At 37.4% G+C, this 17421-nt stretch overlaps 1 protein-coding gene across 3 annotated transcripts in view; it reads left to right on the top strand.

The window, feature by feature from the left end:
* The window catches only part of CRISP1 (cysteine rich secretory protein 1), a 52709-nt gene that overhangs the window by 13536 nt on the left and 21752 nt on the right, over positions 1 to 17421 (top strand). For all 3 annotated transcript variants that reach the window (XM_030929281.1, XM_030929280.1, XM_030929282.1), the window contains exons 2-3: positions 4434 to 4501; positions 9700 to 9828. In XM_030929281.1, coding sequence (XP_030785141.1) covers positions 4436 to 4501; positions 9700 to 9828 — 195 coding nt within the window. In that variant the 5' untranslated portion in view covers positions 4434 to 4435. The remainder of the gene's footprint in view (positions 1 to 4433; positions 4502 to 9699; positions 9829 to 17421) is intronic.

Here is a 17421-nt window from a genome sequence, read left to right on the forward strand (position 1 = left end):
GATCTTGGCTAACTGCAACCTCCACCTCCTAGGTTCAACTAATTCTCCCACCTCAGGCTCCTGAGTAGCTAGGACTACAGGTACGTGCCACCACGCCTTGCTAATATTTTGTATTTTTAGTAGGGACAAGGTTTCACCGTGTTGCCCAGGCTGGTCTTAAACTCATGACCTCAAGTGACCTGCCCATCTCGGCCTCCCAAAGTGCTGGAATTACAGGTGTGAGCTACCATGCCTGGCCGAGTTAGGTTCTTTCAATGCGTAGTTTGTTGAGAGTTTTTTGTTAGGAAGAGATGTTAAATTTTATCAAATGCTTTTAAGGAGTCTATTGAGATTACCATATGGTTCTTTCCCCTTATTTTGTTAATGTGATATGTCACATTTATTGATTTGCATATGTCAAACCATCCTTGCATCCCTGCTATAAATCCCACTTGATCATTGTCCATTATATTTTACATGTGCTGTTGGATTTGGTTTGTTAGTATTTTGTTAAGGAACTTTGAATCTATGTGCATCAGGGATATTGGCCTATAGATTTCTTCTTTGTTGCATCCTTGTCTGGTTTTGGTATCACAGTAATGCCAGCCTCTTAGAATGAATTAGGGCAACTTTACTTTTCTTGAATTTTTTTGGAATAGTTTGAGAAGAATAGGTGTTAGTTCATATTTGAAAATTCGTTAGAATTCAGCAGTGAAATCATCTGATCCTGGACTTTTCTTATTGGTAGAGTTTTTATTACAATTCAATGTCATTACTCATTATTTGTCAGCTTTGGTTTCTATTTCTTTCTGGTTCAATCTTGGTAGGTTGTATGTCTCTAGGAATTCATTCATTTTCTCTAAAATTTTCAGTTGTTAGTATACAGTTATCCATGATTGTATTGTGGTCTTCTGTATTTCTCTAGTGACAATTGTAATATCTTCTTTTTTTCTGATTTTATTTATTTGGGTCTGTTCTTTTTTATCTTGGTTACTTGGCCTACTGGCTTATCAGTCTTGTTTACATTTTCAAAAAGTCAACTTTTTTTTATCCTTTGTATTATTTTTTAAAGTCTCTATTTTGTCCAGTTCTGCTCTAAACTTTGTAATTTCTTCTACCAGTTTTGGGTTTGATTTGTCCTTTTTTTTTTTTCATTCTTGAGGTGCTTTGTTAGAGTGTTTATTTAAAATCTTTCTTTTGTTTGAGATAGTTGTTTGTCACTATAAATTTGCCTTTTAGCACTGCTTTTGCTGTATCCCCATAGGTTTTGGTATGCTGTATTTCCATTTTTGTTTGTTTAAAAGAATGTTTGATTTACTCCTTAATTCCTTCCTTGACCCAATGGTCATTCAGGAGTCTGCTGTTTAATTTCCACATTTTTTACAGTTTCCAAAGTTCCTCTTGTTATTGATTTCTAGTTTTATTTCACTGTAGTAAGAGAAGATACTTGACATCATTTCAATGTTTAAAAATTTGTTGAGACTTGTTTTGTTTTCTAACATATGGTCCATCCTAGAGAATGTTTCATGTGCTGATGAGAGGAATGTGCACTTTGTAGCTGTTGGATAAAATGTTATATAAATGTCTGTCAGGTTTCTTCAGTTTAATATACAATTTAAATCCAATGTTTATTTGTTAATTTCTATCTATATGAGCTGTCTAATGTTGACAGTGGGGTGTTGGAGTCCCCACTATTATCGTATTGGAGTTTATCTGTCCCCTTAGATATAATAATATTTGCTTTATATATCTGGGTGCTCCATTGTTGGGTGCATACATTTAGAATTGTTACTTTCTCTTGCTGAATTCATTCCTTTTTTCATTACATAATGACATTCTTTGTCTGCTTTTGCTATTTTGAACTTAAAGTCTGTTTTATCTTATATAACTATAGCTATTTCTGCTTGGTTTTGGTTTCCATTTGTGTGGAATATCTTTTGATATCCCTTTACTTTCATTCTATATCTGTCTTTATAGGTGCTTATAGATAGAATATAGTTGGGTTATATTTTAATCCATTTAGCCACTCTATATTTTTTAAGTGTAAAATTTAATCCATTTACCTTCAATGTTATCATTGATATGTCATTTTGTTAGTTAATTTCTGGTAGTTTTGTATATTTCTTGTTTCCTTTTTATCTTATTGTTTATCATTGTGGTCAGCTGGTTTTACGTAGTGATAACATTTGAGTTTTCTCTCTTCCTTATTTGTGTTTGCTCTACCAGTAGGTTTAATACTTTTGTGTGCTTTCATGATGGTAGATAGCTTTTCACTTCCATGTGTAGGACTCCTTTAAGCATTACCAGTAGGGCCAGTCTAATGGTAGCAAATTCCCTTAGCTTTTACTTGTCTGGAATATACTTTTTTTTAATCTTTCATTTATGAAGGACAACTTTCTTGGTTATAGTATCCATAGGTGGAAGTTTCTTTCTTTTTTTTTTTTTATTTCAGCGCTTGTTAAATATATCGTCTCTGGCAGCAGCAGCTAGGTGCAGCAGACACTTCAGGTGGGAAATGTCAATGTGGCTCCAGAGATGTGGATATGCAAGGGCTGTTGGGACCCTGTGCAGAATGCAGCCTGGTTGGGAATAGGATCTCAATAAAGGACCCTTCTGTAGCTGCCTAGCACTCAAGGGTGTGTGAAACCCATGGGACCCACCATGAACTCTCCTCTCGAACTGTGCCTTTGGGCAGTCTCCAGGCAACTCTTTGGTAGCCTCGGGGAGGGGGGGGGTCTGTGAGGGTCTAGAGGCATCCCAATGGCTAGGATGCAGAAGTCCATGATGAAAATGTGCATTAGTGGGGGTCACTCTCTTACCCTTTCCATACATTAAGGAGTCTTTCCAGGCTCCCAGATAATCTCAACTGAGCAAACTGCCTTGTTTTTCTCTCCTTCCTTGCTTTAGGTGTTTCATGTCACTTATCTGTTGAATACTAGATGGTCTATTTGGAGTTTAATTATCTACTCCTTATTTTTGTTCTTCTTTGTGGAGAAGGCAAGTGCCAGATGCTTAGTCAGCTATCTCTCTTGAAGTCCCTCCCCTCAGAATCTCCCTTTTATTTTACCTTTTTTTTTCATTTACCTCAGGGTTAATATTGTCTGCTTTACTAGATTTCTTGAGGATTAGTAAGAAAAAGGGATATTTCATCATCTATGTCACCATATTATGATAAATCTTGAAATGTGAGGCTATGTGAACATTTGGAGGGAGAGAGAAAGGCAAGGAAATAGACAAAAAAGAATGATAAAGGTGAGATTGTTTACATGTGTATGTTCTCTGAAAGCATTGATTTAGAGAGTTCTCTTTCATATTGAGCATGTCTGGCAGTCAGCATGGGAAGCGTGAGAGCAGTGGTAAACTACATCATTGGGGGGAAAAGCACGAGTAATTGTCTGCTCTGTATTATTCTCCACAAATCTGGTAACTTGTTCTTTAAAAGTGCTTGCTTTTGTAAAATGAGGACCAAGCTGTTAGCCTTTTTTGCTTCTCACACAGCAGGATTAATTCAGAAATAAACTTCGCAGATGGTGAAAAGAAGGTGCCAACCAAATTCAATAATCTATACTTATTAATATCCTAGAGCTAACTAGCTATATTAACTAAAAAGAATGGAGAGGGTACATTAGCTCTGATTTGTTTGACTCATAATGACAACCGTGCTTAGCAAGGTGATCAGATATTATGGAATATCTCTAAGTCACTTACGTAAATTAGTAGAACCAAATTACTCCTCTTCTTTGTAGCTGATGGAGAGTTTAAATATAATCTTTCCATTTCTTATGTTAGTTTCCTCTTGCTACTATAACAAGTTATCATACATTGAATGTTCTAAAATAAATATAGGTTTATTATCCTACTGTTCTGGAGGTCGGAAATTCAGATAGGTGTTCCTGGGCTAAAATCAGGATGTCAACAGGGAAACTCTATGGGGAGAATCTGTTTCCTTACCTTTTCCTACTTCCAGAGGCTATCCATATTCTTTAGCTTGCAGTATCTTCCTCTGTCTTCAGATTCAGCATGACTGGTCAAGTCTGTCTCATGCTCATCACTGACATTGACTCTTTTGACTTCCTCTTCAACATTAAATACCCTTGTGATTACATTGGGTCCACCCAGATACTCCAGGAAAATCTCCCTACTTTAATGTTAGCTATTTAGCAGTTTGAATTCCATCTGCCACCTTAATTACCTTATGTCACACAATATGACATATTCAAAGGTGCAGGGATTAAAACAATTTATATTTTTGAGAGTCTACTATCCTTCAAACAACAGTCCTGCCTTCCTATCTGGGTCCTAATGACTAACACGTTAAACCTTGTTTGGATCCTAAAGGTTTCTTTTAGGGAAAATATTGCAAACACATGTAAAAGTGGTTTAAATAAAGTTTATTATAAGATGTTATTCCATGAATTGAGAATAATCTAAAATTATGTTATTTTTCTTTTCAGGGATGGAAACTAAACACCTCTTGTTTTTGGTTGCTGCTACTTGCTTACTGCCTATGTTGTCCATGAAAGTATGTGAGGGTTGGGTTTCATAATTACTTTCTAAATAAAGATAAGAGCTAACACTTTAACAGAATTCACGTCAGAGGCACTGTTGTGAGACTGCTACACCCGTTACTCACTTTGTTTTCACAACTAGCCCTGTTAGGCAAGTATTCATCTTAATACCATTTTATAAAGGAGATAACCAAAGAATAGGGAAGTTGAGTCATATGGCCAATATCTGAGGACTAGGACATGGCAGCGCCTGAAATTATACTTAATCAGTTAGCTCCATGGGTCCATATCTATTTCACTGTGGCCTCTCTGGATAATACGGGAAAAAAGCTGAGAATGCAGATAAGCTATATAATTTTTTACTATAACAATAATTTAAAGCATCAAAATTAAATGTAAAATGGAAAGGTGCCAAAAGCACAAAGAGCGACATGAGGAGCTGATTAGCAGTTTGAATTCCGTAGGCTACCGTAATCTCACTAATAATTAAAAACAACAACTTTAACAGTCACAAAAACAGAAGTAGAACACCCAATGACATAATATTCTATGATCAGCCAATAATAGTCACCTTTAAATAACTTCAATGATATAAAGAAAATAATATATATTTTAATTTACCCAAAATTTTATGACAAACTGAAGTAAATAACCTTGGTATAGAAAATGAGTGGTTTTTATATTTTCATAGGCCAGGTAGAGAAGTAAGAAATAAAAGGCACTTAGTTTTATTGTGGAAAGAAAATCCATATGCAGTAGGCTATTAGGGTGTTGGTTTAGTATTTGGATCCTATTACTCACTCCTCTTCCCCAAAGAGAGACTAGGTGGAGCTCCTGTTTAATGCCCAGTAATCCTCCAGTAAGTTGGGATTAGTGTCCTGGATTAGAGTCCTCAATAAGACTTCTTCCTTCCCTCTGATTCTCTGACCATTTTACTTCCCCAGTGTGGAAGGGTGATCTTCGTGCTTCATAATAAAGAAAAAGCTAATCTGAAGTGTAGCCTCCATTCCAGAGGAACGGGAAAAGGGCAAACAGTCAGAAACCTATATTTACCATCAAGACCTAGTACTAGGCTGTCTAGACCACTTAGGTCAAGTTCTGGGAAATAGCCTAACCCAGATTGTCATGTGAAAGATGAAATTAGCATCGCTAGTTAAAAGTCCAGAGCAAAGAGTAGATAAGTAGAACTCCACTCATCCAAGGGAAACCATACCCAATCCGCTTTTGACCAAGAATACAAAAGAAAAAGTAGAAGGCATTGATAAAATAATATGTTTATGCTTTATAACAGAGAACTATTAGAATGTTTTCATACACTTTGTAGACAGTTTGGTCATAAAATAAAGGCTTAAGAATTTTAAATTTAAACAAGAAGATAAATTAAGCCCCCAACACAAATTTATTACATAAACTCTAAACATGAGTCCCAGTTAAAGTAAATAATGTGTTCCAATTTGCCAACAAAAATAGTATTATGCTTTCTTTTTTTCAGATTCCAGGTAGAAATCAAATGGACTAACCACCAGACCTGAATTGTATTGTAAACTTCCACAAGTGGCAGTGTTTGCTGGGATTTTAAGCATCTAATTTAACAGAAATTGTTTTTACTTTTTGTATAGGTAGTTTTCCACGACAATCTGGTAGATGTTACACAAATAGTTTTCTTAAGGAAAACTATAGAGAGTTGTGATCAGGTAACAGGCAGGCTGAATCTTCTCTGAGTTAATTAGAGATTTCTCTGAGCACATGGTACACCTGGGGTGTGAAGAATAAGTTGACCTTGCAAACTAACAAGGTGTGCTATCAAAGGTACAGGCATGGGCAAATATTCTATGGCAGGAAGGAAACTGGCACATTCAGATAACTAAAAAAAAAAGAAAAATTACTGTGACTACAGCAGAGATAAGGGCACATATCCTAGATAGAGGCTGAGAATAAACAGAATATTCAAAGGCCTTGTTAAAGATTTTAGTTTCTCTTTCTATGAATGGTAAACTGTTGAAGACTTTTAACAGTAAAGTGACTCCATTGTGTCTATGTTTTAAAATTTTTGCTCTGAATGATGACTGGAGACTGGATTAGGAAAGAATGGATTAAGGAGTGGGACAGAGAATATAGATGTAGTAAAGCATTAGTGGATTCAGGAAGGCCAGTGGAAAGCTAGACAGTAGCCACAATCAGTCCAGGTGAAAGAAACAGAGAAGTCTGAAAGGAAAGAGAAAAAATGAAGAGAGTGTTTTGTTCCTCACACCAAAAGAAAGACTATTTCTACACTGAGAGCTTAGTGAGAGGAGTCAGCTGCCAATAAACAAAGCAGAATAAAGTCATTAAAACAATATTGCATATGCAAATTGAGCTTGTCAGAGTCCTTAATAGGAGTATTTTTAATGGAGGCGTTTCCCAACTTAAACCTCATTGCCGTTTTGTATGAGATAATTATTTGTTGTAGGGAGGGCTGTCCTGGGCCTTGTAGGAATTTAGCAGCAGCATCCTTGCCCTCTATTCATAAAATGGCAATCTTGTCTCGCCTTATCATGCCCATATGACAACCTCAAATTTCTCCAGACATTGCCTAATGCCTAAGCAGCAGGGGAGGTGGATCACCTAGGATAGAGAACATATTATTGAAAAAATGGGGGGAGGTAAATGCAAGGCTCTATTACTTGGGCAATTGTAGACAGCCAGAGTTGGCAATATTTTCCAGAATATAGATGGGGAAAGAGACAGAGACAGAGAACAATAGTTGAATGGGAAAGTGAGGTAAACGAAGAGATGTTTGCTTGTTTATTTATTTTAAGATATAAGCAGCATATAGCCAGGCATGGTGGTGCATGCCTATAATCCTAGCTACTTGGGAGGCTGAGGCAGGAGAATCACTTGACCCTGGGAGGTAGAGGCTGCAGTGAACCAAGATCATGCTACTGCACTCCACTCCAAGCAACAGAGCAAGACTTCTTCTCAAAAAAAGATATAAGCTGCATAATCATAAACAAACAGGACTGGGAAGGGCCAAGAAAAATAAGAGTGGCTCACAGCAAACAAAATGAAAAATAATGTAAGATTTTGGGGTAAAGGTAGAAGAGAATGGACTAAATAACACTGTTGGAGAGTTGAGCCTTAGAAAGATTAGAAAGAATGACCCATTCACTTGTACCACAGAAGAAGAGGAAAGAAAGGGGACAGATACAGGTAGATTGACAGACTGGGTAAGACAGTTGAAGCAGCTGCCCTCTGATTGCTTCTCTTTACTGAGGGAAGAAGGATGTTTCACAATCTGTTGAGAGAAGGTAGTTGTGAATAGAGGAGAGTGCAAAAGTTCTACAATAATGTGGAGAGTGACAGAGTGAGTTAATCAAACAATTCATTAGAATTGATTAGCAGAATTAAGGAACTATTTGAGGTCAATCTTACTGATTTGGGGTCATGCAGATATGTGTTGTGTTGTTTTTTGAGACATTTTTCTGGCAATGCTCAGCTGATGGAACAAGCAGGAGAATTGTCAGTCTCATCCAAAGTTGGGGTGTTTTAGGTAGGCATTTCTAGATGATGGTGTGCAGACAAAAGATTAAATATTGCAAAAGGAGAGTTGTGAAATTAGAGAACACAGATAGAGATGAAAGGAAAGACAAGAGAGGGCTAGTAGGGAAAATGAAGAATGAGTTAACAGGCTCAATTATATTGAAGAACAGTCAAAATGTCTGATCGTGGCAACTTGGAAGAACAGGAAATTCTGATCAGGCAGGGAAATGCTTGACCAGGTGATTTGAGAGGTATGATGTTTTGGGATGTAGTGAGATACAGTTGGTGACCATTAAAGTGAGGATAAAGAGGATTGAAGGAGAAGTCTAGAGGAGGAAGATTTTAAGGGCCTGAGACATCAAAGGTTAGATTCATTCATGTGGATATTAAAGTCCTTTGAGTTGACTTCAGAAATCTGAGTGGAAAAGATGAATTCGTTTCAGGAAACGCAATTTCCAGGAAAGAGAGGAAGTAGGAAAAAAAAAACCATGATAAGATGTTAAATAAATGCTCAAGAATGAGGTGTGAGAGGCAAATGTCATGAGTTTCCATACCGCAAAGGTTTTCAGAGGAGCAAGGAGAGTTGTAATCTGGAAATACTATGTGGAATCATATGGGTCCTCAGCCTTTCCTCTAGTCCAAATCAGAGTGACTTGCAATGTGAGAAAAAAATAACACCATGTGAATATGTCCATAGAGACAGTCTCTAGAGGAGTCTTCTGAATTCCATATTTAAGTTTTCTCCCCATACCCTAAACTGTTGATATAAATGACAGTGAATACTTCTTTATTTTATCTGTAAGTTATGGTGCTAGATCTTACCCATTCATAAACTGTGCTGATGGTCATGTGGTATTAAGGAAGCAACAGACACCTCTCACATTATAGTACATTAGTTCTGCCACATTTTTTTAAAAAGGTATGAAGTACATGTGATATCACACACACACACACACACACACACACACACACACACACACACACACTGATGCTCTTTATAGCAATTATTGCTAAACTAAATACTTTGGTCATGTATTTTTCTTCTTAGTGAGTTTCAGAATAAAAAATAAATAAATGAAAAGAACAGTCACAAATTCAAGATCGTAGGCTGAATTTTAATTACTCGCTCACACATACACTTGAGAGCATTGATGTTTTCTCATATGAACAGGAAGAAGACACAGAATTTGTGTTGATAGCACTTGTGGCTTTGTCCTCAGTAATGAATTTCTTAGTTTGGGTTCTCCCAGACACACACCACTAGACAAGGGTTCAAGTGGAAGTAGTTTATTTGGGAAGCAGAGAGTACAGTTGTTGCAGGGTGGGAGGTGTGGAGAATAAGCCAGAGAAGTAAGTAACAGGGGTGCTTTGAAGATATCTTCCTTTGTGGATCTTACTGCCCAATAAAAAGTGCTTCATCATGGTCCAAAGTATGAACCTGGAAAAACCCTAATCACAGGATAACCGGTGCATTATTCTGAAGACTAATGTAATGTCATCCTGATGTTCAGAAATCCTCAAAACTAGTACTGGAGAAACAGAATCCAATATAATGAGACACTATAAATTCGAAAATGCTATAAATCACGGTTTAATAGAAACTATAAATTTGCATTGCCTATAGGTCTGCAAAATATATGTGACAAATTGCACTTAAAAGAAGTAACACTAATTAATATTTTTCTGGTAACAGAAGAAATCAGCTAAAGACCAATTTAATAAGCTCGTCACTGACTTGCCAAATGTACAACAAGAGATCGTTAACATACACAACGCCCTCAGAAGAGGAGTAGTTCCACCAGCCAGCAACATGCTGAAGATGGTAAGATCGAACAATAGCAACAACCATGATGGCAATAATAGTAGTGGTGCTTACTGAGTTTTTGTTAAGTTCAACGCACTTTCAAAGTGCTAAAAGTTTTATCTTCACAACAATATTTTACGTAGCAGAAGAAACAGAGACCCAGAGAAGGTAAGTAACTTTCTGATGATTATATGGTTAGTCAAGGACAGAGCTCAGCCAGCCTCGCTTCATTCCTCAGAACTCTAAGACAGTGCTTCTCAGCCTTTAATGTACTCAAGAATTACCTGAAGAACTTAGTAAAGCACACTTTCTTGGGCCCCACTCTCTGATATCCTGATTCAGGAGGTCTGACCTAGAGACCACCACAAGCTCCCAGCTGATGCTGATGCTGCCAGTGTATAGGACAAATATTGATTAACAAGTTATCCATGCATTTCATAGCTGTCTTCATTGGGCAGAAGTCCAGAGGCTAAGACACTCTTCCTAGAGTTAAAATGTCCAGATATCTAGTTAGTTGATGTGGCCAGTTAAATAAATATTGGCAAATTTATCCACCAGCTTCATTGCATCCCATAAAGAGGAAGAGAAATTCTTTCATTATAAACCTGCTATGCTCTCCTACAAGAAAAATTTAGGGAAGTCTCAGGTGTTTAGGTGATTACTCTCACATTTGTTATCCAGCAGCATCACTCAGTTTCATGAGCCCCCTCAGCCTGCTTCCTTGAACCCTGGACCAGCCTATAGCAACAAGGGTTAGAAATAGTGCAGGCTGTGGAGGGTGATTCTAAGGAACACCTTTCTCTTACAAATAATGAAGAGGATGAAACAAGGAAATACATAAATGATTTTGAGATTTATCTCTTAATTGCTTTAAAATCCAAAGAAGTATTTGAACTAAAGACAAAAATCAATAGCTTTCATAGGCATTCCTGCATGGTGTTGTAGCAAACATACATGTTGTGCTTATTATTTACAGGCATTTTTCGAATGCCTTGTTACATTATCTCATTTCATTCTTCCAATACAATTTTCTTCATTTTACATATTATGACACTGAACCTAAGGAAAATTGAGGAGCTTATTCAAAATCTTAAGAACTGGGGCCCAGATTAAAATGCAAGTGGGCCAGATCCAAGGAGCTGGAGAAGTAGAGTCCAAATTCCTTGGTTGCCAGATGAGCAAATAAGTTTACCTAGGAGGTACAAACAAGGTTAAAGAAAAGTGAAAAATATAGCCTCTGATTTGAGATTGGAGATGAAAGGCAAATACAGAAGAAAAACTGGAAACAATGTAAGAATACATATATATATTCAAGTGCTAAGGTACAAAGGTATGAAATGTCAACAAGATGATAAAAGTCAGTGTACCAGTAAAACTGAGAAATATTTCAAAAGAAATATGAGGGTGCAGCTGCTCCACAAACAATGCATAGGACATATATAGGATTAGAGGTAGCAACAGCAAATTTAAGAACAACAGGACTGAAGTGTTAATCACAATTACCAGGCAGAGATTTTGTTAAAAAAAATAGTTTCTGAACACAATATTAGAACCAGAGTAGAGTCACTTATTACAGCTGGAATTCAGAGCTTTGGTACGATCATAAATACAAACTTCAATTTTAATTGTGAATATGTCGCAAAAAAGGAGTATGTCACCGACATTAATCAGAGGTAATGTCCTATACAGCTTCCTCAAAGTGCAAACATTCCGCTATATTTTAACCAGATAAGTTCCAGTTCCCGTAAGTTTTCTTTGCTAGTGAATGCCATGGTATTCCCCCAGCCCAGACAGCCTATACACTGGTAGATGTGTTGTGTCATTTCTGCTCATCAGTTAGACATAGCCATAACTAAAATAATTTTTTTTTTTTTTTTTTTTTTTTTTGCTTGAAACGATCAAAACCTGCAAAACCGTGGTTTTACCCAGTGCTAAGCTAATGAGTTATTTAAGTCGTCTCATGGTTTAGTAAATTCAACCCCAAGGGTAATTCAAAAAGTTGACCACAAGATGGCAGCAAATACATATAATAATTAAACTTTACATGCTCAGGACCATACTGCAAATGAATGTCCTCCAAACAGTCTAAAGTGTAGCTGAAAGATATACATAAAAACTTATAGTAAAAACAGACTCTACACCTTCTGTTGGCAATGTGTTATATGCACATATAAGGGTATTCTTTTATTTTTTTATTTTATTTTTATTTTTATTTATTTTTTTTTAATTTTTATTTATTTTTATTTATTTATTTTTTTATTATACTTTAAGTTCTAGGGTACATGTGCATAACGTGCAGGTTTGTTACATATGTATACTAGTGCCATGTTGGTGTGCTGCACCCATCAACTCGTCATCACCCATCAATTCATCATTTATATCAGGTATAACTTCCAATGCAATCCCTCCCCCCTCCCCCCACCCCATGATAGGCCCTGATGTGTGATGTTCCCCTTCCCGAGTCCAAGTGATCTCATTGTTCAATTCCCACCTATGAGTGAGAACACGCAGTGTTTGGTTTTCTGTTCTTGTGATAGTTTGCTAAGAATGATGGTTTCCAGCTGCATCCATGTCCCTACAAAGGACGCAAACTCATCCTTTTTTATGGCTGCATAATATTCCATGGTGTATATGTGCCACATTTTCTTAATCCAGTCTGTCACAGATGGACATTTGGGTTGATTCCAAGTCATACGTGTGCATGTGTCTTTATAGCAGCATGATTTATAATCCTTTGGGTATATACCCAGTAGTGGGATGGCTGGGTCATATGGTACATCTAGTTCTAGATCCTTGAGGAATCGCCATACTGTTTCCATAATGGTTGAACTAGTTTACAATCCCACCAACAGTGTAAAAGTGTTCCTATTTCTCCACATCCTCTCCAGCACCTGTTGTTTCCTGACATTTTTATGATTGCCATTCTAACTGGTGTGGGATGGTATCTCATTGTGGTTTTGATTTGCATTTCTCTGATGGCCAGTGATGATGAGCATTTTTTCATGTGTCTGTTGGCTGTATGAATGTCTTCTTTTGAGAAATGTCTGTTCATATCCTTTGCCCACTTTTTGATGGGGTTGTTTGTTTTTTTCTTGTAAATTTGTTTGAGTTCTTTGTAGGTTCTGGATATTAGCCCTTTGTCAGATGAGTAGATTGCAAAAATTTTCTCCCATTCTGTAGTTTGCCTGTTCACTCTGATGGTAGTTTCTTTTGCTGTGCAGAAGCTCTTTAATTTAATTAGATCCCATTTGTCAATTTTTGCTTTTGCTGCCGTTGCTTTTGGTGTTTTAGACATGAAGTCCTTGCCCATGCCTATGTCCTGAATGGTACTACCTAGGTTTTCTTCTAGGGTTTTTATGGTATTAGGTCTAACATTTAAGTCTCTAATCCATCTTGAATTAATTTTTGTATAAGGAGTAAGGAAAGGATCCAGTTTCAGCTTTCTACTTATGGCTAGCCAATTTTCCCAGCACCATTTATTAAATAGGGAATCCTTTCCCCATTTCTTGTTTCTCTCAGGTTTGTCAAAGATCAGATGGCTGTAGATATGTGGTATTATTTCTGAGGACTCTGTTCTGTTCCATTGGTCTATATCTCTGTTTTGGTACCAGTACCATGCTGTTTTGGTTACTGTAGCCTTGCAGTATAGTTTGAAGTCAGGTAGCGTGATGCCTCCAGCTTTGTTCTTTTGACTTAGGATTGTCTTGGCAATGCAGGCTCTTTTTTGGTTCCATATGAACTTTAAAGCAGTTTTTTCCAATTCTGTGAAGAAACTCATTGGTAGCTTGATGGGGATGATATTGAATCTATAAATAATCTTGGGCAGTATGGCCATTTTCACGATATTGATTCTTCCTATCCATGAGCATGGTATGTTCTTCCATTTGTTTGTGTCCTCTTTGATTTCACTGAGCAGTGGTTTGTAGTTGTCCTTGAAGAGGTCCTTCACATCCCTTGTAAGTTGGATTCCTAGGTATTTTATTCTCTTTGAAGCAATTGTGAATGGAAGTTCATTCATGATTTGGCTCTCTGTTTGTCTGTTACTGGTGTATAAGAATGCTTGTGATTTTTGCACATTAATTTTGTATCCTGAGACTTTGCTGAAGTTGCTTATCAGCTTAAGGAGATTTTGGGCTAAGACGATGGGGTTTTCTAAATATACAATCATGTCATCTGCAAACAGGGACAATTTGACTTCTTCTTTTCCTAACTGAATACCCTTTATTTCTTTCTCTTGCCTGATTGCCCTAGCCAGAACTTCCAACACTATGTGGAATAGGAGTGGTGAGAGAGGGCATCCCTGTCTTGTGCCAGTTTTCAAAGGGAATTTTTCCAGTTTTTGCCCATTCAGTATGATATTGGCTGTGGGTTTGTCATAAATAGCTCTTATTATTTTGAGATACGTTCCATCAATACCAAATTTATTGAAAGTTTTTAGCATGAAGGGCTGTTGCATTTTGTCAAAAGCCTTTTCTGCATCTATTGAGATAATCATGTGGTTCTTGTCTTTGGTTCTGTTTATATGCTGGATTATGTTTATTGATTTGCGAATGTTGAACCAGCCTTGCATCCCAGGGATGAAGCCCACTTGATCATGGTGGATAAGCTTTTTGATGTGCTGCTGAATCCGGTTTGCCAGTATTTTATTAAGAATTTTTGCATCGATGTTCATCAGGGATATTGGTCTAAAATTTTCTTTTTTTGTTGTGTCTCTGCCAGGCTTTGGTATCAGGATGATGTTGGCCTCATAAAATGAGTTAGGGAGGATTCCCTCTTTTTCAATTGATTGGAATAGTTTCAGAAGGAATGGTACCAGCTCCTCCTTGTACCTCTGGTAGAATTCAGCTGTGAATCCATCTGGTCCTGGACTTTTTTTGGTGGGTAGGCTATTAATTGTTGCCTCAATTTCAGAGCCTGCTATTGGTCTATTCAGGGATTCAACTTCTTCCTGGTTTAGCCTTGGGAGAGTGTAAGTGTCCAGGAAATTATCCATTTCTTCTAGATTTTCTAGTTGATTTGTGTAGAGGTGTTTATAGTATTCTCTGATGGTAGTTTGTATTTCTGTGGGGTCAGTGGTGATATCCCCTTTATCATTTTTTATTGCGTCTATTTGATTCTTCTCTCTTTTCTTCTTTATTAGTCTTGCTAGCGGTCTGTCAATTTTGTTAATTTTTTCAAAAAACCAACTCCTGGATTCATTGATTTTTTGGAGGGATTTTTGTGTCTCTATCTCCTTCAGTTCTGCTCTGATCTTAGTTATTTCTTGCTTTCTGCTAGCTTTTGAATGTGTTTGCTCTTGCTTCTCCAGCTCTTTTAATTGTGATGTTAGAGTGTCCATTTTAGATCTTTCCTGCTTTCTCTTGTGGGCATTTAGTGCTATACATTTCCCTCTACACACTGCTTTAAATGTGTCCCAGAGATTCTGGTATGTTGTATCTTTGTTCTCATTGGTTTCAAAGAACATCTTTATTTCTGCCTTCATTTCGTTATGTACCCAGTAGTCATTCAGGAGCAGGTTGTTCAGTTTCCATGTAGTTGAGCGGTTTTGATTGAGTTTCTTAGTCCTGAGTTCTAGTTTGATTGCACTGTGGTCTGAGAGACAGTTTGTTATAATTTCTGTTCTTTTACATTTGCTAAGGAGTGCTTTACTTCCAATTATGTGGTCAATTTTGGAATAAGTGCGATGTGGTGCTGAGAAGAATGTATATTCTGTTGATTTGGGGTGGAGAGTTCTATAGATGTCTATTAGGTCGGCTTGGTGCAGAGATGAGTTCAATTCCTGGATATCCTTGTTAACTTTCTGTCTCATTGATCTGTCTAATGTTGACAGTGGAGTGTTGAAGTCTCCCATTATTATTGTATGGGAGTCTAAGTCTCTTTGTAAGTCTCTAAGGACTTGCTTTATGATTTTGGGTGCTCCTGTATTGGGTGCATATATATTTAGGATAGTTAGCTCTTCCTGTTGAATTGATCCCTTTACCATTATGTAATGGCCTTCTTTGTCTCTTTTGATCTTTGATGGTTTAAAGTCTATTTATCAGAGACTAGGATTGCAACCCCTGCTTTTTTTTTGTTCTCCATTTGCTTGGTAGATCTTCCTCCATCCCTTTATTTTGAGCCTATGTATGTCTCTGCATGTGAGATGGGTCTCCTGAATACAGCAGACTGATGGGTCTTGACTCTTTTTCCACTTTGCCAGTCTGTGTCTTTTAATTGGAGCATTTAGTCCATTTACATTTAAGGTTAATATTATTATGTGTGAACTTGATCCTGCCATTATGATATTAACTGGTTATTTTCCTTGTTAGTTGATGCAGTTTCTTCCTAGCCTCGATGGCCTTTACATTTTGGCATGTTTTTGCAATGGCTGCTACTGGTTGTTCCTTTCCATGTTTAGGGCTTCCTTCAGGGTCTCTTGTAAGGCAGGCCTGGTGGTGACAAAATCTCTAAGCATTTGCTTATCTGTAAAGGATTTTATTTCTCCTTCACTTATGAAACTTAGTTTGGCTGGATATGCAATTCTGGGTTTAAAATTCTTTTCTTTAAGAACGTTGAATATTGGCCCCCACTCTCTTCTGGCTTGTAGAGTTTCTGCCGAGAGGTCTGCTGTTAGTCTGATGGGCTTCCCTTTGTGGGTAACCCTGACCTTTCTCTCTGGCTGCCCTTAAGATTTTTTCCTTCATTTCAACTTTGGTGAATCTGGCAATTATGTGTCTTGGAGTTGCTCTTCTCGAGGAGTATCTTTGTGGCGTTCTCTGTATTTCCTGAATTTGAATGTTGGCCTGCCCTACTAGGTTGGGGAAGTTTTCCTGGATGATATCCTGAAGAGTGTTTTCCAACTTGGTTCCATTTTCCCCCTCACTTTCAGGCACCCCAATCAGACGTAGATTTGGTCTTTTTACATAATCCCATACTTCTTGCAGGCTTTGTTCATTTCTTTTTCTTCTTTTTTCTTTTGGTTTCTCTTCTCGCTTCATTTCATTCATTTGATCTTCAATCGCTGATACTCTTTCTTCCAGTTGATCGAGTCGGTTACTGAAGCTTGTGCATTTGTCACGTATTTCTTGTGTCATGGTTTTCATCTCTGTCATTTCATTTATGACCTTCTCTGCATTAATTATTCTAGCTATCAATTCTTCCACTCTTTTTTCAAGATTTTTAGTTTCTTTGCGCTGGGTACGTAATTCCTCCTTTAGCTCTGAGAAGTTTGATGGACTGAAGGCTTCTTCTCTCATCTCATCAAAGTCATTCTCTGACCAGCTTTGATCCATTGCTGGCGATGAGCTGCACTCCTTTGCAGGGGGAGATGCGCTCTTATTTTTTGAATTTCCAGCTTTTCTGCCCTGCTTATTCCCCATCTTTGTGGTTTTATCTGCCTCTGGTCTTTGATGATGGTGACGTACTGATGGGGTTTTGGTATAGGTGTTCTTCCTGTTTGATAGTTTTCCTTCTAATAGTCAGGACCCTCTGCTGTAGGTCTGTTGGAGATTGCTTGAGGTCCACTCCAGACCCTGTTTGCCTGGGTATCAGCAGCAGAGGTTGCAGAAGATAGAATATTGCTGAACAGCGAGTGTACCTGTCTGATTCTTACTTTGGAAGCTTCTTCTCAGG

This window comes from Rhinopithecus roxellana, chromosome 4 (assembly GCF_007565055.1).
Source record: "Rhinopithecus roxellana isolate Shanxi Qingling chromosome 4, ASM756505v1, whole genome shotgun sequence".
Classification (NCBI taxonomy): domain Eukaryota; kingdom Metazoa; phylum Chordata; class Mammalia; order Primates; family Cercopithecidae; genus Rhinopithecus; species Rhinopithecus roxellana.